Source organism: Astatotilapia calliptera, chromosome 8, assembly GCF_964374335.1.
Source record: "Astatotilapia calliptera chromosome 8, fAstCal68.1, whole genome shotgun sequence".
Classification (NCBI taxonomy): Eukaryota; Metazoa; Chordata; class Actinopteri; order Cichliformes; family Cichlidae; genus Astatotilapia; species Astatotilapia calliptera.
This window is the reverse complement of record NC_137429.1, coordinates 19,211,138-19,236,011: the sequence shown is the minus strand read 5'-3', so window position 1 is coordinate 19,236,011 and position 24,874 is coordinate 19,211,138. Positions and strand designations below refer to the sequence as shown.

The window sequence follows — 24,874 nt, the reverse complement described above, 5'->3', positions numbered from 1 at the left end:
GCCCTGTTGTGATTCTCATTTCATGTTGGATTCCCTCTTCTGACAGATTCACATAATGATCCAATTTCAAGTGCAGTGTTTGAATTGAGTCATTTGGCAGCAGCTCGTCTCAGCCCTAGGGTGGTTGAACACAACATTGTTTTCAGGTCCAGGATTGTTTTCCCATCAGGCTCAGTGAGCTAATAGGACAAAAGTTTAGAGAGCAAGGATAAGAAGATGAGATGGCTTGATTCAAAGCAAACACTGGCTGCATTCATGCAGCAAAACGAATGATGCCCGTGAGGCATGAAGAACAATGCAAAACAACTTGAAAGAAATGACTGTTTTCTACCGTGGTGGTCAGTTTAAGGTTCATGGGAGAAAACTGTAAATGTAATCATGCTGATTTTTTCGTGCCAGTTTTCCCATTTATTTTCTTTTTTTGCATTTCTTTTTGTTGAGTTTTGCACACAATTAGGAAAACTACCAAGAATCGGTTTTCTTTGTGTCATAAAGCCACAACTGTTTTCTTCTCATGGGGATACTTTTAATCGAACTTATTCAATTTAATTTATTTTTTTATAGCACCAAAGACGCTCCAAAAATATAAAGCAAAGACCAATAATCAGACAACCCTCTTGAGCAAGAACATGGTGACAGTGGGAAAGAAAAACTCCCTTTTACAGGAAGAAATCTTCCATCAGAACCAGGCTCAGGGAGGCTCAGCAGGTCTTACCAACAGAAAAATTCAGGATATCCTCAACAACTCACCTCTGTTATCAGCTTCACTGATTCATCAACTCATACTGACTCCTTTTATAGCCTCCTCCAGAGTAAATTGCCATGGACACCCAGTATATTGACAGCTAAGGTAAACAGTGGACTGACACCGCATACTCACTACACATAAATGGTGGCCAGAGTCATTTATCCTGCAGTGGTCACCACAGTTGGATTTTGCACTTGAATTGAGAGAGTAAGTAAGAAGACAAAATTCAGTTGATTGCAATCTACTGACATCTAGTGGTGAGATGTTACACACTGTTAGCATCGCGAGATCTGGGACTGGAGGGAAAACAACGAAAATGGCTATGTCCATCTTTTATATGCAGTCTTTGGTTTTCAGGTGTTTTTCATGGGAGGTCTTGCGGCTTTACAAACAGAGGAAACCAATTTTTAAAGGACTATATAAGTTATACTAATAAAAACTATTTTTGTACCAGGCTGTAAATATGCTTTATTCTAATGTAGATTTTAACATGGATACTTATTAAAACTGATTCAGTTTTAGAGACAGCTTCAAATAGCCCATCCAGGAATTACAGTTTCTGACAGCTCCTTGTTGGCTTCATGTTTCGGTCCCAGAGGCTACCACTTACTCACAACATGTGTAGTTTTAATAAGGGTTTTTCAAAGTTACTTTTCTTTACTGATATCTTCAAGTTCATTTTGCATAAGGACTGCATATCTGGTACAAATTAAAAGAGTAACCATCACATAACTGGGCAATCTGACTGGTGAAACAAGTCTTTAAACTTGTACTTAAAGCATGTAGAACACTGTTTCTGTTCTTCCTACAGATATTTTCTTCTTTACACTTGTTCTTTTTTTCACTTGAATAACAGGATTGTTTGTTGAATTTGTCACCAATCTCTATTTTAATTTAAACTCTGTTTCTCCAAGGTCTGAAAAGTAATAGTAAGTAGCATTCAGGTCTGTGATTTGGAAAATATATAATGGTCTTTAAATATTAAAATGTAATTTTCCATTGCTATGAGCACAATTACTATTCGCTTGGCTTGCATTGTCTCGAGGATGCAGCAGAAATCTTAGATGCTTACTCGGAAACCAGGACACACAAAGTCACAAACTCTGTTACTAGAGACATCTACCAAGTGAGAAAACAAACGCTTTCACAGTTTGGACACATTGACCCCTAAATGTTACTTATATACCCTGGATTTTTTTCTCAAAAAGACTTTAATGGAAGTCTCGTTCTAACCATATACACGTGCATATCTGTGCTTTCACCATGGATTTCAAACCTGTCCAGAAAGTCGCCATCCAATTCTGTGTCAGACTGACTTGTATGTCATGGGTGATGCTGATAACAGATGGGTCTCTGACTACAACCCAGAGACCAGACAGCAGTTATCAGTGTAAAAAGAAAGCACATGTGCATGCCTGAAGGAGGCAGATCAGGTCAGGAGCATGACCAGGAGTGTGCTCATTGTTTTTGTTTGTTTGCTTGCTTGCTTTTTGTTTTTCAACTGTCAACACTGTGTTCTACTGTAATGTCTTGCGATCTTCCAAGAAAAACCTCTGATGCAAAATGTGATACCTGCCATTGTGCATCAACTCAATTTACATGGAGAAGGCAGGAGGCTTTCGGCCATGTCTACACAGCTATCCCCCCCCCCCCCCCCCCCCCCATACAAACTTGAATTCATACAGTGTTATCCTCTTCCCCAAAACAAAACTGAAGTGATGCTGTTTTGTTTGTTTGAAAAAATAGGATGCATCCCAAATGTGGAAATGCAAATGATAAAAACTGGAATTCCACAGAGCGATCCAAGTGTAGCAGGAGGCTTAGATATTTTCATTATACCTCATTAATCTCTGTCAGGACATACTGTGACTTTACTTGCTAGTTTAGTGAAGTTGTCAGAATTGAATAATTTTAGCAAAGACCCTTAAAGTTAAAAGAATGCTGTTATTTTCTTTCATCCATCTTCTTATCCTTATGGTCGGAGGGGGGTTGGAGCCCAGCACGGCTGTCATGGGGTCCGGTCAAAAGTTCTATCACAGGGCAAACACAAAAACAGACAAACCTTCACTACTGTGGTCAATGTGGAATCATGATTTACCCTAACATGTCTTTCGACTGTGCAGAGAACCCACGCATCTACATGGAGAACATGCAAGCATATGCACACAGAAAGGCTTAGATTCAAACCCCTCTTTGCAGCGCGACAACAGTTGCTATTGTTACAGTGGTTATTTCCATCTGCAGCAATTTATATTTGATGTCATGGATCTGTTCTGAGACCTCCTCCTGCCTTCCAATGTGCATCTCTTCTGCAGCAGCTTGAGAAAGACCCCAGCACAGAACAGAGCAGGCATCAGTGTACATAAGGCACAAAAGGCATCTTTTGTACAGTCCAATACCTGCTGTGCACCAAAAAGCATACAGGCAATATTAATGGCAAGGAGTTAAAGAGACAGAAATTTCCCAAACTGACCAAATAGAGCTAAAAAAAGAACAAAATGAGCACTGGAATAAGAATAACTGGACTACCATAGGCTCCAAATCAATCACAATATTGTTTTATAACTTATTTAAAACTGCCAAAACGTAGCTGTGTTTGAAAATGTAACATGCCAATGTTGTGTTCACAACAGTTTCCACTGTTTCCAGCAAGCCTCAGCAAATCAATGAGACCAGCTAGAGACAGCAGTGAATAGAGTGTAAGTCTGGATGACACTGGTGCTCTCCTTTCACTCCTGGCTCGCATCCAAAAGAGTGCAGGGCAGAATAAACAGTGAGTAGGTGAACATGCTGCATGCTGTACTCTCTTTCTAGGCCCGACCAGAGAGAAGGGCAGGTCACGGTGGAGCATAGGGCTAATGTGGCAGTTCACGGGAGCCCCCCTCTGCCTAGCCCCCCTCCTGCTGTCACACTCTCACTAATAGGCTCACATGACTGTGTGCCACACTGACATGATTCTGTGACCAGTGAACAGTCAAAATGAAGGTTCAGCATCTCATTAGCACCATATTGAGAGAGACAGAGGGAGGGCCAGGCAGGGCAGAAAGAAGGAGGGGAGTTTCTTCCAGCTGTTTTTCTAATAACAGAGTGGAAAGAAAGTGAGACGGGGATAGTCACAGAGGGGGAGAAGAGCTAAACAAGCTGAAAAAGGATGGGGCTAAAGTAAAGGATCAGAAGAAAAAGAGGAAGAATAGTTTGTCGTAGCATGACTGCAAACTAGAAGCACAGCTGACGGGTAGGAGAGCGAGAAAGGTAAGTTTCGTCCTCCTCATTTGTTTGCCCTGAAGCTGTTTAGCATAGAATCAGCTACCATGCAAATGTTCTGATTTGTTTAACATTATTTTTCTCTTCCTACTGGCTTCTCTGCGTTTCACACCCACTTTGCGATCAACAACGTGTATGTGTAACTTTAAATGCCAAGGGAAAATTGGGTCAGTGAGAGAGGGAGAGGAGCATGTGTTAGAGGAGGAGAGGCACACTGGGAGAGGGGGAGATAGTCATGGAGAGAAATCCTCAGCAGCCCTTGAACTACAGTAACAAGTGGTCACTTGAGTAATCACTGGTGATTCAGAGAGAAATGTAAGTGCTGGTTGCTCCCTGGCATGAGTGCTCTGCTGCCACTTTTAATGCTTTCTTGGCTTGCGAATGCGAGTTTTTAAGAGTTAAAATACTTGAATGCATATGTCTGACAAACTATTTAAAACTTGTTCACATTTGTTCGCTTGTTGCTTCTCTTCCTTTCCTCTGCATGAACAGTAGAGTCAAGATGAAGCAAGTCTAGGTTGCGCCTGGGGGGACTTTTTTTAACCTTGTAGGAGCTCATAGAAAGTGAGAAAAATTAAGTCTAAACAAGATAATACAAGCACGGATACCAGCTATCTATAGAAAAGAAGCTATGAGTCTGACTCTCAGTCATGCTGAGTCTTGTGATGAGGTGTGGTTAGTCACTTTCATATTACTCAGCCAGCCATGTGTCAACGCGCTACCCAGACAGACAGAAGCCAGATTGTGACAAATTTGTGGATACATCTGCCTTCTTCTGTTCAGTTTCTCTTCTTCTGTCTGCCCAATGGGTCATACATAACATGCGGTGCAAATAAGGCTGCTATGTGGACACTTTATTTCATTAAAATCACACTTTTTGTTGCCAGATCAGAAATCTGCCTCTGCACTCTTGCAGACATGATCTCTGAACTGAATGGCAACAAGAGTCAGAGTGGGAGACTGTTGGTACTAACAGGGCCTGTATTAGTCAGAGCAAATGGGAAAGATGACCTTTCCGCACTGTTTATTTTGGGAAGGCAACAGGAAGAATGTTAGAGCAGCTGTTCTATTCCTGCTGGCAGATCCCCGCCCCTGTGAATTCCAGTCTGCCACTGGAACGGCACTCCCCTTAATAGTGCAGGAAGACTCCAAGTAGGGGTTATCTGGGCATTGTACAGTATAAATTACACAAAACTGTACAAGTTGTGATGACAATGACATAAGCAAACACACAACTACAAAGCTTTGTCAGTTTTTGTTTCTGTCAGATGCACTTCCCATACAGGGGGAGCGGTTTTGTTTACTAGGAAACTGTACACATCACACAGTGCAGACGTCCAACCTGTTGCAATGATAATCAACGTCTTCTGCCTGCCAATAAAAACTCTCTTTCTCTGCCTGCTATGTATCCAAACCAGTCTAGCAACTATCTTCTATAACAAATCTTTTGCTTTATGAGACAGACGTGCTCCCAATAATGGCAAGCCTTCCCAAAGAGCCTCCCGAGGATGCCAGGAAACAGAGTTTCTGGATGGTGAGGATTATATTTATGGTTAAGAGTAGGTGTGCCTACTCGAAAAAATTGTTATTCTCACATATCATCAACATCTTTCCTGCTTTCCTACCAGCCAGGGAATTATGTACGCACAGTGCATCGAACTGAACGGTCCTTCCAGGCATGCAACGACATAGTGGCCTGCTTCATGGAGAGAGCAAAGGTAGAAAAACAGTACGCCCAGCAGCTCAGCCAGTGGAGCAGCAAGTGGAAGTCCATAGTGGATTCTCGTAAGTATAAGAAGCTATGTCATGGGAAGACATGTTGGCTTAAAAACAGACACTCCCAGGCCTTTTCTCACCATCTCTGTTCTCACAAAGTCAAAATTAGTACTGATTTTTATTTTATGAGCACATCTGTGCTTGCCTGAAATTTCAGTGTAAAAATTAAGGTCATTATTTCTTTATTAGTACCATGACTCATCACTGCACCCTGTGTTGCTTCATTCCTCATCCCCTCTATTTTTTTCCTGCTTCCTCAGGGCCACTTTATGGCTCCCTCATGAGAGCATGGCAGTGTTTCTTCACCTCCACTGAGCGTTTGTCCGCGCTCCATTCTTCCATTTCGCAGTCGCTAACTTCAGAGGAGGGAGTCCGGGTGAAGACCTGGCAAAAGGAGACCTTTCCAAAGAAAATCTTCTGCGGGTTCAGGGAGAGCTACGACACCAATACGAGTTTTTCACGTGCGCAGAAACCCTGGTCCAAGAAGCTTATGAAGGTGCAGCACACATTCATCCACCACTGTGAACTTATAATGATGGTCTAGCAATACCAAACAGGCTGAATGTCCTCTTAGCTTTTGGCAATGTCATTTTCTTAATCAGCAAATGAAAGATATATCTAAGAAATAAACATAAGATATATCAGACACGCAGATGAAGACTGCCCAAGAAGACCTGAAATGTTTCTTTTTCCTAGCAGCCTGTTAGCTTCACTTAGCAGAAAAATAGAAAAAAAGAGATTTGGCTTCATTTTCAAGGTAGTAACCCAGCAAACATGCCAGTGTACGCCATGTCCAGCAAACCCACACTTGTCCCACACAGGCCCCAAGGGACAATGTTTGCTGGGAAAATATTACAGCAAGAGGTTCTAGGTCCAAATCTGCCAGCCGGCTGCATCTTTTATGTTCTTGCTGTGCTTGCATGGGTTCTCTGCAGGTACTTTGGGTTCCTCCAAAAGTCCAAAGACAGGTTTATTGGTGATCCTAAATTGGCTGTAACCATACATTTAAGTATAAATGGTTGGCTAGCTCTCAGCTCCATGTGATGGACTGGAAGCCCATCCAGGCTACCCAGTAATAGTGAGGATAGGCTCCATGGCCCTCCCTCCTTGATAAGAAATAAAAGAAACACATTATACCACATTTGTTGATGATGTGGTTTTATGAGGAACTCCATATCAGATGTTAGACCAAAGCTGCTGACTAGCTGCATGTTTTATTTAAAGAAATGAGAGGGCCGGTCGTAGATCGGCTCAGCTAGAGGGTTGCTCTGCTATGATTGGTTATTATGCTAATAACCATTTGAATAAACACTATGACAAATCATTTTAATATGTATTTAGTAAGTTTGATTGAAATTAACATTATAAGTAGCAATATACCACTTTGACTAGTTACATGACGTGATATCAGGATATCTATGATGTCGTTCTGACCAGTCTAAATAACAACTGTGTGCTAGGTTAGCATCTCAGGCTGAGATGGTATGCTGCAAGTAAATTACAGAGTCCTGGGTTTGAATTCGCCCTGAGCCCTTTGTCTCTGTCATCACTCAACTGCCCTGTTGTCCTGTACCCCCCTTGAAAAAAACGGATTTTTACAGCTTTCTGATGATACTAGCTAAGTGTTGAAGAAATTATAACTGAAAAAGGCATGAAATAGATCGATCTTATCATCAGCTCATCAACAAATCTGTAGCTGTAGCTTTGTTGTAGTAGAATGTTAATATGTACTCGCTGACTCCCAGTCCTCAGAGGTTTTGGTCCACATTGACACGATAGCATCACACAGTGGCTGCAGATTTTTGGGCTACACATACATGATGCCCATTCAATCACATCACAAAGGTGCTCTATTGGATTGAAATTGGGTGACTGTGGAGGCCGTCTGAGTACAGTAAACACATTCTTATGTTCATGAAACCAGATGGCAATGTTGTGGTTATAAAGAGATGAACATAGTCACTAACAGTATATTCAGGTATGCTGCGGTGTTTGAACATCGCTCAAATGGCACGAGAGGCACAAAAAGAGATGAGAAAATATCCCCCTTCATCGTTACACCACCTGCAGCTTGAACGGTTGATAAGAGATGGATCCATGCTTTTATGTTATTGATGTTTTATGTTATTCAAATTCTGACCCTTGAATTTCACAGCAGAGAATTCAAATTTATAAGCAGCTCTGTCATATAAGGCAGGCAGGTACACAACAACAAAGCGCCTTGAGGCGACTTTTGTTGTGATTTGGCGCTATATAAATAAAATTGAATTGAATTGAATTGAAGAGTCACCGAAACCTTTTGGACACAGACTATTTCCTGGTGAAATCTGAGTATTGACTTATCTGACTTTCCTGTATATAAAAATGATGTAATGCAACTAACTAGCTATAGTGGATGGACCTTATTATTTACTTTTTAGCAGATCAACAGTAGTTAAGCTCAGTTTAGTTCCAGTACAAAGATAAACTAATCGTGGCAAAAGCTTTGTACTTAAATGATAGATGTAAGTGGCCTTAACCTTTTTAATCTAACTCTCAGCAAAAAATGAAGAAGAAAGAATCTGGCTAAAAACTGCATATTTACTAAATCTGTTTTCCATCAAATAAATAATATTTACATGCAAATGTATATTCAACAGCTGGAGAAGGTTCGAGTTGCATACCACAAGGTCTGTCAGAGGGAGCAAGCAGCTCTGGAGAAAGAAAAGCAAGCAAACGAAAACTCTGAGATGAGCCAAGAGAAAAAGCAGAAGATGACTGAGGCCAGAGAGAAGGCCACGGAGGAGAAGGAAATGGTGAGGAGAGATGTTTAATCATTGCAACATTTCACTCAGTCACGCATGTTTAATTAGGGATGCATTGATAGGACTTCTAATTTCACCATTTCTTATTCACGACTCATATCTGCTGATATTTACTCAGTTGAAAAATTCTAAACACGAGCCCCAGCCTTCAGTTTTTGTTCCAAGCAATTTCCTTCTATGGAGATGTGTTATTGTTACTCTGCTCAGTGTTTATGGAGCACAGCATGGGAACAGCAGAGAGCATCAGATGATTTATACGTATTAGATTCTCTGTTAAAGCCACACAGCGGAGGTTCTTCCTGGGGAGGATACTCAACTTTGCATCATGCAGCTGTTTCTGCCTGCAGGCTAGAGATAAATATGAGAAAATCCTGGAGGACGTGTCGACCTACACACCTCGATATATGGAGGAGATGGAAGCCATTTTTGAAGAGTCGCAGGAAGAGGAGAGGAAGAGGATCAGCTTTCTCAAGCAAGTCTTCCTGTCCATCCATAGACACTTGGATGTCACCAACAATGAAAGGTGAGCAACTTGAATCCTTGAATGCTTATGTGTACAAATTACTTATTAGCATAAGTGGTAGCGTTGACTGTCTTTTCATCTTTGTGCCAGTGTCAAGGCAGTTTACAGTGAGCTCCACCAAACTTTAATGGCCATTGATGAGCAAGATGATCTCAAATGGTGGAAGAACAATCACGGTCCAGGCATGCCCACCGACTGGCCAAAGATTGAGGTACACAGACATGTAAACAGCTGTATTATTCTATGTGCGACATAAACACTATATACTAATTGAGTCTATTGTGTTTATGTCGATATTTTGTATACATATACTATACATATAAACAAATTTCATAACCTTAAGTGTATCCACAATAAATATCCACTTGTGAAACGTTTTGGCTGTTGCAGTTTTTTATATTAGAAAGGTCTTATATTTAGTTTAATAGCAAGAGTGCTAAGCTATCAGCTAATGCTACCTAGTTTAGCTGAATCACAGACACGGTATGTTAGCGCTAAAATACAAATAAAATAACTTTTACTCACCAGAACTTGAGGGCAAACCTGTTGTAGATGGCAGAGCAATACTATTTGTCAGATAATTAAATTAACGTGAAAACCCCACGAAAATAGCAGAGCAGTCTAGTTCAGTGAGATGAAGCCTAGCAGACAGTTAGCTGCCTAGTTATCACCAACCGTCACTGCTAATAATGCGCAACTTTAAGCCTTCTTTTAAAAACATCATCTCGGCAATTATAATTAAAGGGGAAATTAGCTGATAAAAACAATAATACTAGGTGGTAAACATGTTAATTTCTACTGTAAATTTGGGAATTTTAATATGCAAGGTGTTTTGAATTCAGAGCCATGAATTGTGTTTTTGCAGCTCATTTTTGCAGTTTTTGTCAGGGAGCTACATGTTAACCTATATATTCTTTTTCATGTTACATCAGGAATGGGTCCCACCAGTAAAAAAGCTCAAGCGAAAGAAGAGAGACCAAAAAGGAAAGGAAAGCCGACCGTAAGTTACCCCAAGTGGTGTGTGTGCTCTTATACAGTTCTGTAAAAAACTAAGTACACCATCCATAGGAATTAAGGAGATAATTAGCAGCCAAAAACCATCAAGTAACCAAATGCATTTGCTTAATTTTTCATCAGTAAGTTTATCACCTGCAAAAATCAAAAAGCTACAGGACTTAACGTGTTAAATGTTAAAGTTTATGACTGAACAATTGGAAAAGTATGGCTTGTTTGGAAGGATTGCCATCTCATATCAACTGTCACCGCTGGTGGAGGTGTGCTTTTTTGGGTTTGTTTTCAGCCAAAGGACCTGAACAGTTTGCAGACATTGAGTTGACCATGAACTAGAATACCAAAGTATTCTAGAGTAAAATGTAAGGACATCTGTCTGATAGCTGGATCAAGCAACAGGACAACGATCCTACGCACAGCAGTGAATCTACAACAATGGCGGAAAAGGAAAAGAATCAAAGGTGTTGCGATGGTCCAGTCAAAGTCTGACTGAAACGTTGTGGCAGATCTTTACAGGAGCTGGATATAAATGAATACTCTCAAACCTCAATGAGATGAAGCAAGGTTGTAAAAAAGATTAAGTCAAAATTCCTCTGCAATAATGTGAGTCACACAGAAAATGATTACTTTGAGTTATTGCTGCTGAAGGTAATTCTACAAGTTGCTGAATCATAGGGTATAGTTAGTTATTCACGCTATGCAGTCCTGTGAAAACTTTCTTTTTCACGTCTGAATAAATAATAATGATCCAGAGGTGGACAATACATTTTTCCGCCTGATTCATATTCGTCGTTTTTACTTTTCCTCTCCTCCTAGTGTGATGATTGGGGGTGTGAAGGTGCGAGCTTTGTACGACTACGTGGGAGAGGAGGGTGATGAGCTGTCCTTTAAAGCAGGTGACACATACAGTGTGACGCAACAACGCCATTTTATTCTCGGTGTAAAGGCAAGATGTTTATGCCAAATTACAACCGCCACATCAACATAAATACGCGTAGGAGGACAGAATTGTAATCAGTCCTTCTAAAATGATGATAGACGGGCTGGTGAACACAAGTGTGCTGCGTGGAATTACTAATGTGATATTTTATGGTTTATGCTGCTGTAGTTTCATTTTAATAACTTGTAAATGGCCACGGGAAAAGTATGGAGTAAAATTAAGCTGAATGAATATGATTTGTGCATAAAAATGTAAACAAACAAGAGCTTGTTAATGCTTTTATGCTGATCATTATTTCACTAAATTCAACTTGGATCTTTTTTTATTATCTCTTGAATGATACACCAAAAAAGCATGCAATGTGGATCATGAAATTAATAGACTGTGTGCATGTGGCTTACCAGAAAAAGGTTAGGACCCACTGCCCTAGGGTGCCGAAATCTTAACCGCAGAAAAACACAAGACAGCATTTGCAAGGTTGCCTGGAAACCCATATCTGAACCGCAGGATGACACATGGAGCAAAAAACAACTGTTACTGTCAGTTAAGCCAACATGAAACCTAAACAGATGTGTGTTTTTATTCCCTGCACACTTCCACGCTTGTTTATTTTAGTGCTGTGTAACAGCAAGATGTCCAAACTCTAATATTCTTTTATATATATGACTCCAATCTCCTTTTGAAATATGTCTTTACAACATCAGTTGAATTTTTTGCCTTAATTAACATTAATTTCACCGTGTTGTATGCCCATAACTGAACTGAGTTTTGTTCTGTTTGATGCCAGGTGAGGTATTCCTGAAGGTCGAGGAAGAGGACGATCAAGGCTGGTGCCGAGGAGCACTGAGCGGTGGGAAGGAGGGGTTCTACCCAGCTAATTATGTTGAAGTTGCAGAGTGATATTAACACTGTTCAACATATTATGCCCTGAACCTTTTTCTTACAAAGACTTGGTTTTTAAATTCTTTATAAATACCACTTATTTATCGTCTAAGATGTTGTCACACTGATGTTGAGCTTGTGCCATATAGTATCTGTTCTCAGACATTTTTTTAATGTTTAAGGCCTTAATATCGAAACCCACTTGATTAAAGTACATCTTCAATATGAATTAACTTATGAGAGAATAGAATGTACTGTTTCTGCTGGATGTGCATATGTGTGAGTGTGTTTGCATGTTAAGAGAAAACACAAGAAAATAAGAGAAGATATTTATTTACTGCCATCATGCCTCAGTCATTAGATCACTGTAATACAGATGAAGCTGATAGTGATTGTTGGGGTTTACACAAGTGCAAGTTTACAATGATGTGTGCATGCAATGTTAATGCCTATTTCAATATTAAGCGCAGAAAATTGCTTGATTGCAGGAGGAATTATCAAAATAAAAGTAATCTCTTCCTCTGTTCTATTTTGTTGCCGCCTACTTTTTGTTGCTTGTGGTTCTTACTTGACTGAGCAGAATAATCTCTGTGCAGATTTTGAAATACAGAAAATACAGTACCGGTATATATGGTAAAAACCAAGCCTATACCTCTAATTATCTTGAAAAAAAGCAATAATAATAAAGAAATAAATGTTTGTACAACTCTAACAAGCTCAAGGTCAATACTTGATGTGACTACCTTTATTCTTCAACATTGCCTAAACTCTCAGGAAAACCTTCGTGTTAAGTAGTCATCTGGAAGATTTCTCCAGGCTTCTTGAAGAACATTCAAATCTCTTCTTTGGATGTTTTTTCCTTTTGTTCCATTCTCTGTCAAGATGATCCCACACTGCTTCGATATTGTTGAGGGCTTAGTTCTAGGGAGATTCTGCTGTCTGTTTTCTACCCAGATATGCTTTCACCTGGGTGGCTGTAGCTAGGTAGGACAGGTCATCTACTAATCGTGAAGGCTGGTGGTTCAATCGCTGGCTACTCTGCATGCCAAATATCCTAAACCCGAGTTGCTCTCTGATGCATCCATTGGAGCGTGAATTTTGGATAGAAAACACTTAAGTAGGAAAAAGTATAGAAAAAAGTGCTTGAGTGAATGAGGCATGTTGTGTAAAGTACTTTGAGTGCACAGGTAGTGTTTTTTATTGCACTGGCAGTGGGTTTGGGATCATTGCCAGATGGTATTGCATGGTGAAATAAAATCTGACTATACTTTTCTGCATTCATGATTTCAACAGTTTGACAAAACGACACTGGGGAGGCCGATCCATAACTAGATAGTCTTCCATTGTGTGTTTTTACAGGCTCGTACATATATAGCAGAGCTTCTGAGACCTATTAGCTGTCATATCATAATTAAGAAGAACGCCGACTCAAATGCAGGACTCTATGCTGGCAGTGGTTTACAGATTTTATTTACTGGTAATGTGGGAATAGAAATAATTAACTCCAGTAAGTGTAGCTCAATGGGAACGAGACAGGAGTTCAACTGCAATTTTAATTTGGGTGGAATAGAATTTAATTCTTACTTTCACAGATTGGTGACTACATGTGAAGGTTTACAGCCAGAAGAATCCAGGAGGAGATGGAGAACATTTTCGGGGAAATCTTTTCCAAACCAAGAATACCAGTCAGAGAGAAACAGGTAAGCGTGATGAATCAGGACCAGAGACGTCTTTTTGAATAATCCAGCTTCAGTTATAAAACTACAAAAAGAAATAATGAAAGGGCAAAAAAGTTGATCAAATTACTAATAACCAGCCAGTCCTTAAATAATGCACTGCCTGATTATGTGAATTGACTGAAGGTGTGAACCCCAGGAATCCCAGCACCATCCAAAGGGTGGGTCAGACAGAAAATCAAGTCCATCCCTCCAACTGAGTTTATAGAAACACACTGAGAAAGACAAAAAAAGAAAAAGAAAAGAAGAGAAAAACCCTCCTGGCCAGTTGGGACCATGACAGTTAGCCTGTCAGATAATCTGATTATAATCTGACACCATTATTTTAAAACCAGAGGTGATTATGCTTTTGAGGTTCTAGTACATAAACTCTGGAACACATTCAGGTACTTAAGGTCAGCTGAATCAGTGGTTTGTTTTAAATGGTCACTTTTTAGTTAACCATGTGATTGACCGTGTGTCTGTGTGCTGCAATATGTATTATTGTTTTGAATGTGTGGTTTTATTCAAACTGTGAAGCACTTTGTAACTGTTTGTCACTGTAAAACAAAAGTGCTATACAAATATAGTTATCATATCATTTCTTTTTCCAGATCTAGTGAATACTTTTGTCATTGTCAAGTAATTTTTTTGTTATTTATGTTTGTTATGTTTTAGTTATGTAGTTGGCACCTTTTTTATGTTTGAAAGATTCATAGGTCAGTGTTAGCTGGCTTAACAAACAAAACCCCTCCTCTAATAATGATCAGGTACAAGGACTGAACTGAAAATGGGTGTTTGTCCAGAGAGGATTGTGATATACTGAAGTAAGAAAAAAAGAAAATTAAAAAAACCCACAAAAAACTAAAAAATTCATAGTTGAATTTTGTGCCAACATTTTGGATGACAGCGTAAATGTTGTACCCCACTTCTCCACCTATGACAGCTGGAATAGGCTCCAGCCATCCCTCTGTGACCATGAATTAGATGGATGGATGGATGGATTGTTATGGTTGGAATAACCAGTAGGTGAAGTAGAAAATAAGTTTAAAACTGGAGGTTTAAAAAAGACACAAATGTTCCTGTTTCCCAGCACATTCATCCATTTTGCCAACACTCGGGATATTTTTTAAGCACAGTTGGGTAAACACCCTCACAGCAAACTACGAGTGAAGTCTCTTGAGGAAAGAAACCTGTTGGATGAGATGTCTGAGACATAACTCAATGAAATACACGACGCAGAACAGCAACTGAAACATTTCTGAGACCAGACGGAGTTGAAAGTATATTTTTCGCTGTACTGTACGGATTGAATTCAAAGAACTTTCTATGTTGTAAGTACTTTTACTTACTTGTGTTTAAAGAATCCGTTCATGTCACCTAATTTTGTTTTCCTTTTTTTTTTTCTTTTTTTTTTTTACAGTAGTTGCAACTCAGGGACATCTGTGCTAACAGTTATTTAAATACTTTGGGTGGGACTGCGTCCTGATTTAAATGTCACTCATTGTCTTGTTTAATCGCGTCATTTCTGTCACTGGCAGGTAGAGTCACGATGGAATTTGCTTGTGGGTTTGTTTATGTGCCGCCATCATTGAGTCAGAAGGAGAGACGCTATCCAAACATCACTAAACGTTCAGGTATGATCTCAGTCAAACACCGGCATGCGTTACCACAGGGGAAATTTAAGTTATGGAAGTCATACTAATTTTTTAAAATTCAGATGTTACATTCCTGTGTCAACTTGTTTTTTGCTTCTGTCCCACTGGCTGCTAAATAGACACAGACACTTTACAGTTGGTCAACTCTGACAAAAGAAAGTATTTCAGCTATGCGTAACAAGAACAGGAAACATCAGATTCTGCAGTTGCAGGTTTAAATAGACACTGCTGATGGTGAAATCCTTCTAATAGACACAAAGCTGATACTTTCAGCTACATTTGTAACCTGTTTACCGTCTCTGCCAAAGGAAATGTTTGAAGTTGTTAGCTAGTATAAAACTATGAAAACAGATTAAAGAACATATAAGCACAAAATAACAACTTTCATATCAGTTCATTTTATTTTTTATTTCAAACATATACATTCACCATCATTACATAATATCATTGTTTGAAAAGGAGTAGGCAGAAGTATACACTTATTTGACCCTACCCCCTCAAATTTTACCTCTAATTCATTTAAATTTATTTTAGTCTTAAATTAAACAAACAAACAAATGAAACAAAAGCAAAGCAAAGCAAAACAAAAAAACATCATGATATAGTTTCTTTCATATAAATAAAAACAGACTATTTAAATTTGCAGACTTTAGATATTTGCTTTGAATATCACACGCTGATGATGCATAACTACGTAAAAGTATCTGTAGGTGGATTTTTCTTTCATCTGAGCTTTCTGGACGACTGTTTGGTCGTCCCATTATTCAAGCAGTTGCACACATCCTCTCCTGTGTGTATTAGAGTAGAGCTTACTTTTACGTAGTTTACTCAGTAAAAGCCACCTGAGTCACAGCACAAAGGTCAACACTGCACAGATTTTTCTTTTTATTCTATTCTATTAATTTGTATTTTGTTTGTTTTTTATTAGCTCTTCTTCCTCCTAATCCTCGGCTTCGTCCTCAGTCTCCTCCTCCTCCGCCGCCTGTCCCACCAAGAAAGCACCTTGAGACAGAGTCAGAAAATAGCAAGGATGTGAAGAAAGTCCTGGAGAACTCTGTTTTCTATGAAAATACTATACTGGCAGCAGCTTCTTTGAACAGTGTAAAACCTGAGCAGCCAACACCACCTAAAAAGACAGGTACAGTGAATGTAGCACTGATATTGTCATTTGAATGTATTATTTTAAACTGCTCACACTACATTTAGCATCCAACCACACAGAAACCACACATAAAGGTTGGATGCTATTTTATCAGTTACTTAGACTAATGCAGCCATTTTTAAGAGTTCTTTTTGTGGTCATTGCTGTTGTGGTTGTTTAAAAAAACAAACACACACACATATACACACACAACAGGGTTGCACTGTGGTGCAGTGGTTATTACTTGATCTCACAGCAAGAAGCTCCTGGGTTCAAACTCCTTGTAGGGTCGGAACTTTCTACATTTCCTGTTTTATTTTGTAGTTTTTTTTCATCCTTTGTGTCTTGTGTTTAGTTTTACTTCCTCTCTGTTCCCTGATTATGTCCAGCTGTGTGCCATCACCCTCCTGTTTCCCATTCCCCTGATTACCCTCCTTGTGTATAAATAAGCATGTCTCCTTCCAGCTATGTTGGCTTTGTTGTAATAAACCTTCATCTTTTGGTCCTTCATGTCAGCCTTTGAGTCTTAGGTTTGGGTTCTTACTGTGCCTCATTAGCACAATCTGCAGTTTAGTAGATTTATGATCAACACTCTGTTTCTGCTTGTTTTTACCAGCTCTTCTTCCACCTCCCCTGAAAACCAGATCAGAGCCATGTTCTTACGACCAGCCGCTCATTTGCCCTCAATCAAGTATCATCAACCAAGAACTTGCCTATGATGTCCCAAAATCTGAGCCGGATTTAAATGCACAACCCCAGGACCCAAACTACTCTAACAGTGTACCAGAAGGCACTGGTGGCGAAGTGAACCTGCCGGCTGATTCTGGCATTGTGTCATCACAAGGTAAAAGGCAACATTCTTTATCTTATTAACACAGTTTAATTTGATTGGACATCCTCATCCAGATCATCCTCCTTTCTTCTCCTCTCATCTTAGCCCGAGTCATCCCTCCAAGACCTGAATTCATGAATTTAGTCCCCGAGTACATAATGCCGTTACCTTCGTCCCACTCACTTCCTTCAACCTCTCCGAACACTCCTCTATCCCCTAGTGCTAAAGGTGATTACAGCAGTCCCTGCTGAGCCATTACAAAACTGATGTAGTATGAAATGCATATTTTTAATGCTTAATTTATTCCAAACCCAGAATCAGCAGATCTGCCAGGAAATCCTAATGTTGTTCTTGTAAGTTTAGGAAAATTACTCTCAGAGGAAAAAGGTAAGTAAACCTTTATCACCACATCAACATCATACCAATAAAAATTAATCTGATTGGCTGTGATTCTGTTTTTGAAAAAATCTAGTTTGATTTCAGTTCATACTTCATGGTGGCAATGACCTTTTTGTTCTTTTCCAGTTGACCCCATACAGGGAGTACACAGCCTCTGCTCCCAATGTGGCTCCGTGGTGGACACTTGCTATGACAATACGGTAATTGCATCGTATTAAACCTGAAAACCGATAACTATTAATTCACATTTCAGAGGCGCTGATCTCAGAAATGGATAACCTGAAAGAAGCGTGCACATTGTTGATCACATCATAAGGAAACATGGACAACTTGTCTGGTTTAAATGATCCTGAGTTTGTGTTCTCTCCTTTTGCTGCATTTCAGGTTGATGAGTGTTATTTCTGTAAATCCTCCAGTTTTTCCAACACGCCCAGTTTACTGCAGAGTCCTCTAAATGGTTACCAGGACGAACTCTTTTTACTCAATCCTAATGAAAAGCCTTTGTGCGATACGGATCCTCTGCTGCTCTTCTGCATTGATGTATCAGGCTCAATGAAAATCACCTCCGAGGTACAACAACACTACAGACACTTGGCATCACGAGGCTGTTTGTGACAGCAGGTGTTCATGAATACAACCTGTGGCGTCTCTACTGTTTTTAGGTGTCAGAGGGAGAGCATACTGTGAATAAATCCCGTCTCCAGGTGAGTTGTCTTTCTTTTTTCTCCTTATTTTGAAGTTACCTTGAAGGACTCGGGATATTTGCCAGTTGAAATCTGTGGCTGAGAATTTTTGTGTGATATTATTTTTGACAATTATGTGAAGAGACGCTACAAATCAAAGATTGTTCTATTCTAACCAGTTTGTCCAAGAAGCTGTGTCACTGTGCGTTGAGAGATTAAACGATCAACAACCTGGCACAAGAGTGGGGCTCATCTCCTTCAACCATGAGGTACATACGTGACGCTGTTTGCATCTCCACTGCCTGCTCCTGAGCAGAGTCATGCTGACCTTACATTTTGTGTTAGGAGGAAGAAGAACAAGCACAAACTAGGCTAGCTGTTGTCGCAAACTATGATCATAATACTATTTACTGCAAACTACCTGCTGTGACGAGGCTAATGGTCTCTGTCACTAGGCAGGTAACCTTCTGTACCTTGTTCTTCTCTCTGATAGGAGGAGGAGTGAGGTGAGGTGGAAGCTGTAAAATTATTATAAGTTTTCACTTCAGTGTACAAAACAGCTGCTTCACTGGAATTTTCCTTGTCTAAAATCATTAAATGCTGTTTTTTACGGTGGATTTTATTTGATTCTCCTCACTGTTTTCTTTATTATCTGGTATAAACTTATTTATTACTACTTTTTTTCATCTTTCGGTGTTTGCATCTTCAGGTGACAATGCACGGATATGAGAATTTCAAATCACGTTGTCTGAGTGGGGCTCAGTTGATTGAAAGCCTTTATTTGAAAGAGATTGCGGCCAGTTTTCCTAGTCCACCTCCACTTTCACAGACAAAGGAGTATTTAGAAAGACAAGTTGTGGGGTATGGAAAAAAAATTCTTTTTTTTAAAAAATTAGATGTTTTGTTTTAATTAGATTATTGCATTATATGTATTGATCTTCCTATTGCTGATTTATTTTAAAGACTGTCTGCAAGTGGAGCCACCGCTCTGGGTCCAGCTGCTCTGCTTGCAATTGCAATTGCCTCCAGACAACCAGGCTCAAAGGTAAGTTTGGCCAACAAATCAGTTTTTATCCAGTTTATGTGTCCTGCTTACCTGCTTGAATCTTATGTCACAACACTAATGAGAATTTGGGCCTTTGGCTGATGGAGCTTCTTTAGGATTTTGTAATTTTACGGGTAAGTGAGCAGGATAAAGGCAGGCAGGAAACAAAGAGTGAGAGCAAGGTGGAAAATATGCAACAAATCTCTCCAGCTAGACTCAAACTGCTTTTTATTTTACCTACCAAAAGTGGATTGAACCATATAGTTAGCTGGGCTATATAAATATTTACTGCATGAAAATGTTTTAAGACCTCCTTGTGGTAATCAATTACAGTTCAGCTTTCTAAACAGTGCATTCCCGATTCTCTTTCCCTGTTGATCTTGAAGGTGATTATCTGTACAGACGGGAAAGCCAACACAGAGTTAGGAAATCTAGAAGTGGAAGACACCGATGCTCTTACTCCCGTCTCATCCACCATCTTCTACCAGGAGTTGGGAGAGTTTGCTGCTGATAACGGGTGAGCACATACCTCTAACTAAATTTTCCACGTCAGGCATGTCTAATTCACTTAAGTTTGAACTTGAGTGGGCCAGACATGATTGATTGATTGGTAATTTATTTCAACATGTGAACAATATACAAGTACATTTAGAAAAGAAAATGATAAATGTGTAAAATTACAGAAAATATCTTTACTCTGGACCCACTGAAAAAACATGAATTTAAATAATAGATCATGTAAAAACAGGAAATTTTCTGTCATTTAACAGTTTATCACATACTGCTGTAAAACTTGAATACAGTGAAAAGTCCCCCTTCATCCAGTGGGCCAGAGTGGAGTCTTTGGTGGGCCTGTTCTGGCTCTGCGAGCCCTATGTTTGACACCGCTGCTCTACGCTAACGTAAAAAGAGACAGTGAATGAACTTGTTGAGGCAGTTATGTATTTAAGTCTCTATTAAAAGCACTAGTACTCATATTACCCAATGAAAGGTCTTGATGCACTGTGATGATCCTCAGATTTCTTCTTTTTTTAGCGTCACAGTGTCTGTGCTGTCCATAGAGGGAACAGACTGTAGACTGGATGAGCTGGGGAAACTTGCTGATCGTACTAGAGGAAAGGTAAGGCGCACTGTAACCATGGCGAAGCATATGACTCATCAAATCATGCACAATCTCATGGTGTCAATCTGTGCTTTCCCTTTGAGTCTAGGTGGTAATAGCCAGTCCCAGCAGGCTGCATCCAGAGTTTGAGCAGATCATTCAAAACCGGACCATTGCCACACACTGTACTGTAATTATACTGCTGCCAAAATCAATGTGAGAGCTGCACTGCACATAATTACTTAAAATGAGCTCATTGAATTGGTCCTCTAGAGATTTAAATGACCCTAAGCACTGAGTCATGTTCTCCTTGGGTAAAGGTGCATGAAGGGAGAGAAGGAGGCAGGACACAAAGGGACCAGACAGGTGGGGAATGTGGACCCAGATACAGACATCACCTTCCAGTTTAGAGCAAATGAAAAGGTCTCAGAAGGTGAGGAAAATAAACACTCTTATAGACTGACGCCACTGGCTCGTTTATTTTCTCAGTTTCAGCTGCAGTTGTGCTGAATTTCTCAATAATATCGCAGCTGCTGCGTGTTGCCAGGTCTTTGAGGAAAGTGCGACATGTGGTGATTTCTGTTGTTGCCAACCATGAAAAACAGAAATTTCAGTTTGAGATCATTGCAACACTGCAAAGTGAGACGCAGCCAGAGTCACAGCATCTGAACATAAACTAACAAAGCAAACATAACAAAGTGGACCCAGACATGTTACACTGATAACTGGGACTTGGAAAAACAAGACAATAACAACTAAGAAACAGGGAAAAAATACAGCAGAGGAAAAAAAAGATTTCAGTAAATTAAGTCATGGTTCCCTGACTTCTACTCTGATCCCACCATGGCTGTGCATTTTCTTTAGTGTGTCCAGCTGTATTTTATAGAGACGAAATCCCTGTGGCAAAACACATTGGTAAAAGGCTCTTCCATCTAGTGTTGGTAAATTACCATCTGAATTTATTCAACATAAACAGATTCACTTACAGGCCAAATTCAACTCGGGATCACTGAACACTTGCCTTGAGGGATTTAGCCTGAATTCTGAGATATGTGCATCAGATGGGCGAAAAATGCTTCATTTGATCCAAACTGACCAGGGACTGATCATGCAGGCCAGAGCAACATTTAACTCATTTACCCACCACAGATAGTCTCAGCCGGGAGGGCAGGGAGAGAGAGTCAGGGGAATGACACGCAGGAAACAGTGTGGCGCAGATTCACACGCAGGGGTAATTGCAGATTTTACTCATACCTCTTGAGTTAAAATATTCATACAGCTCGTTTTGTTTTGTTTTTAAACTGTCAAATCACTCCTTTTTTTTTTTTTTTTTTTTTTTTTCCTTTATAGTGCCGCCACCATCTCCTAATAGCCGTGTATCCATCCAGCTGCAGATCAAGTACAGGCAGAGGAATGGGCGGACCATGCTCAGACTGATAACTGCAGACCGGGAAGTTACTGATGACGGGTGATAATGCCAAATCTTTAATTACAATGCTTTATTTACTTTTTAGTTTTGAATTCTCCTCCACTTGCAGCTTTACTACACAGAGATATTTGCATGTCTATGGATGGCTTAAACAAGCCATTATCTTCTGACATCTTTAATCAGCGAGACGTTCTGCCCCTCAGGACAACAAGTGATTAGATGTATTATTTTATGGCAATTTCAGTGAACCTTTAGGCAAAGCAGGTTTCGATAATCCAAGGAGACTGACTGTTGCTGAGATACCAGAGCTTTCGTGCAGAAATAATGCCTCATCCATTCTAACATTTAGTTACACAGTAAATGAAGCACTCAGCCCAGTCTTCACACGCTCAGTGAAGGTCATGCAATTCATCGTCTGAGCAGATCCAGAGAGGGGCCTGTGTGTTTTTCCACATTAACATAATAGCAATGCCGATGCAGTAAATGTTGAGAAGCACTCTTGTGAACACATTGTGCCCCCTCCCCAGCTCGGCAGTGCTGTCCTCACTGTGTCTGGCCATCATTCAGCTCAACTCGTCACAAGCCAGCGCCGCTCTGGCTGTCAGAGGTCGCTTGCTCTACGCCAGGAGGGAAGGAGACATGCAGAAGCAGCTTATTGAGAGAGCGATGTGAGTAGCAGCAGGGACCTCTGACTGAAGGCCATCGTTTTATGCTGAATTCTGACATTTAATAAGGCTGAATCGACAGACAAAATGACACAAGTATGAAAATAAGAAGGTGAAAAAATGAGTTTAAGCACATTTGGCATTATGTGGTATTTAGATGAGAAATATGACTGCGTTGAGAAGCAGAAGCTCAGGCGCTTCCTGTGCTTTTAAGACCATTATTATCCCAGACTTTCTGATTCAAAGGTTACCCTGCAGCTTGGTTTTTCACTTTTTCCTTTTAAATTGTATTAAAAGTTCTCATGTTGACTTTATTTACAGTGCTGTGCAAAAGTCTTGAGTCACCAAAAATGCTTTATTTGATGGAAATATAGTTTATCAAGCAAAAACAGTTTGTGCAATTTTAACAAGGTTGAATCACATATTTAATCATATCACATTAGTAATAGTAATATCACTTTCTCACTTAGTTGTATGCATGTGTGCTACAAATGGGCCTTATGGTCTCACACTGTAACAGATATTGAGGCTCCATCTGCTTAAATCACTTCAAAACGCTCACTGTGTGCGTTGCAGGTTATTGTTAAAGTTTCCACAACAAAGGTCGATATTTGGTGTGGAAACCTTTATTCTTAAACACAGCCTGAAGTCTCGTAGTTGAGCTTTCTTGTCATTTCTTTTAAGCAGTCCTCAGGAATAGTTCTCCAGGGTTCTTGAAGAACACTCAAAGTTCTTCTTTGGATGTTGGCTGTCTTTTGTTCTGTTTTCTGCCCACACTGGTTCAATAATGTTCATGTTGGGGCTCTGGGGAGGCCAATTCATGACTGATGGTGTTCCACTCTGTGCTTGGGATCATTGTCATACTGAAAAATAAAGCCACTGCCAATCAGATGCTTTCCAGATTGTAATGCATGGTGAAACAAAATCTCGCTGGTATATTTTGCATTCATATTTCCAGCAATTTTGACAAAATCTCCAACACCACTGCCTGAAATGCAACCCCAAACTTTGACAGAGCCGCCATCGTGTTTTACAGATGGCGTTAGACAATCACTGCTGTTCCTCTCGCCTGACCGCATCCATATATTTTGAGAATTCAACCTAAAAATGTAACATTTATGGGCTCATCGCTCCATAAAACCTGTTCAGTGCAGTTCTTGTGTAATTTGGCACACATCAGCCTTTTTCTCCTGTTTCTCTTCCTTAAGAATGGCTTCTTCATAGCCACCTTTCCACTGAGGCCATTTCTGATGAGGCTTCAGTGAACAGCAGATGCATCAACTGAAGGGTCAGATGCATCTCTCAGGTCCTGTGTCAGATCATTTCTAAAAATAAATGAATAAATAAATGAAAGAAGGAAAAGCAGCCAATGTCCAAAGGCATCAAGAAATCCAGAACCTATTGCTCAAGACCACTATGAAGAAATGAAGATTGGGTCAAGGCTTTTGCACAGAACTGTATGTTTTACATTCCTTATCTTGGTAATATCAAGATAATGTGTTGTGATTAATAGATAATGATTTATGCATAATGTTTGGCTGTTTTCAGAAAGCATAACCACAGTGCAGAGGCAGAACAAACATACAACGAATGGGTTAAAACCATGGAGCCGATTTACACCAACTGCACACAGGTGAGCTTTTACTGTGTGTTTTTATTATTAGATTGAATGCATCACATTAGACTTCTTTTACACTTAATTCCTTTCCCCTCCCCAGAAAAACACCGTCAGCTCAGACTCACAGGTAATTCATTCTCTTATACTGCTTCTCATTAGAATACTTACTATGCTGTCCAGATTCCTTTTTCTATAAATCCTCCTTTCTTCTCTTCCCGCCAGTCTATCACAGACGCTGCTGCAGCGCTGTTCTACACCATGAAGCAGAGAAACAAGAAATCTATCTCAGAATAAACACAAGCCCAGCCAACTGTCCTCCTTCCCCTTTTACCTCGTTGGAAAGCAACTCGAGTCTGAATGCCGAGGCCAAATGCTGCACTTAGACTTTGATTATTTGGCTGGATGGATATCCCTCAAATATTTCACATTGTAAATAATGCATTACAGTATATCTCACACCTCATTTCTCATGCTTGATTTTTTTTTTTATGTTACACAAGAAAACTACTGATGCAGTTTTACAGTTAGAACTGCTTTTGTGTTTGACAGTGTCGCTTGCGCCTGAGTTTGTGCACTGACCAAGTAAAAACATGATTCAGAAACACCACCATGAAGCCAACACCCAGATCCTTTATGTCA

At 39.9% G+C, this 24,874-nt stretch overlaps 2 protein-coding genes across 5 annotated transcripts; both read left to right on the top strand.

Annotated features, from left to right (window-relative positions):
* The first annotated feature begins 3,818 nt into the window (after positions 1-3,818).
* LOC113028518 (protein kinase C and casein kinase II substrate protein 3) lies at positions 3,819-12,477 on the top strand. Of its 2 annotated transcripts, none has more exons than XM_026178849.2 (10): positions 3,819-4,000; positions 5,476-5,546; positions 5,641-5,797; positions 6,049-6,284; positions 8,428-8,583; positions 8,940-9,115; positions 9,206-9,326; positions 10,048-10,115; positions 10,943-11,022; positions 11,854-12,477. In XM_026178849.2, exons 2-10 carry the CDS (start codon positions 5,490-5,492, stop codon positions 11,964-11,966), a joined length of 1,164 nt encoding a protein of 387 aa, XP_026034634.1. In that variant the 5' UTR covers positions 3,819-4,000; positions 5,476-5,489; the 3' UTR covers positions 11,967-12,477. The 2 variants fall into 2 exon arrangements, with proteins under 2 accessions (XP_026034634.1, XP_026034635.1); XM_026178850.2 differs by lacking the exon at positions 3,819-4,000 and adding an exon at positions 4,170-4,327.
* Positions 12,478-14,823: 2,346 nt separating this feature from the next.
* Positions 14,824-24,698, top strand: LOC113028515 (circularly permutated Ras protein 1-like). Of its 3 annotated transcripts, XM_026178847.2 has the most exons (21): positions 14,824-14,997; positions 15,205-15,300; positions 16,250-16,459; positions 17,079-17,306; positions 17,400-17,522; positions 17,610-17,681; positions 17,820-17,893; positions 18,078-18,263; positions 18,356-18,397; positions 18,556-18,645; positions 19,086-19,237; positions 19,340-19,421; positions 19,808-19,938; positions 20,457-20,541; positions 20,633-20,739; positions 20,844-20,956; positions 21,874-21,991; positions 22,480-22,620; positions 24,166-24,250; positions 24,336-24,362; positions 24,458-24,698. In XM_026178847.2, the coding sequence occupies exons 2-21, from the start codon at positions 15,216-15,218 to the stop codon at positions 24,527-24,529; spliced, it is 2,223 nt and encodes a 740-aa protein (XP_026034632.2). In that variant the 5' UTR covers positions 14,824-14,997; positions 15,205-15,215; the 3' UTR covers positions 24,530-24,698. The 3 variants fall into 3 exon arrangements, 2 of the variants coding, with proteins under 2 accessions (XP_026034632.2, XP_080161270.1); XR_013910791.1 differs by lacking the exons at positions 24,336-24,362; positions 24,458-24,698 and adding an exon at positions 23,826-24,074; XM_080305144.1 differs by lacking the exons at positions 22,480-22,620; positions 24,166-24,250; positions 24,336-24,362; positions 24,458-24,698 and adding an exon at positions 21,673-21,754.
* The last annotated feature ends 176 nt before the right edge of the window (positions 24,699-24,874 follow it).

Excerpts from the sequence above, each read along its gene's own strand:
- LOC113028518 (XM_026178849.2), top strand. The coding sequence starts at position 5,490 with ATGGCAAGCCTTCCCAAAGAGCCTCCCGAGGATGCCAGGAAACAGAGT. Across the intron at positions 5,547-5,640 it reads GGAAACAGAGTTTCTGGATG|CCAGGGAATTATGTACGCAC; the intron begins GTGAGGATTATA and ends CTTTCCTACCAG. Across the intron at positions 11,023-11,853 it reads TGAGCTGTCCTTTAAAGCAG|GTGAGGTATTCCTGAAGGTC; the intron begins GTGACACATACA and ends GTTTGATGCCAG.
- LOC113028515 (XM_026178847.2), top strand. The coding sequence starts at position 15,216 with ATGGAATTTGCTTGTGGGTTTGTTTATGTGCCGCCATCATTGAGTCAG. Across the intron at positions 18,646-19,085 it reads TCATCTCCTTCAACCATGAG|GTGACAATGCACGGATATGA; the intron begins GTACATACGTGA and ends TTGCATCTTCAG. Across the intron at positions 19,939-20,456 it reads GAGTTTGCTGCTGATAACGG|CGTCACAGTGTCTGTGCTGT; the intron begins GTGAGCACATAC and ends TTCTTTTTTTAG.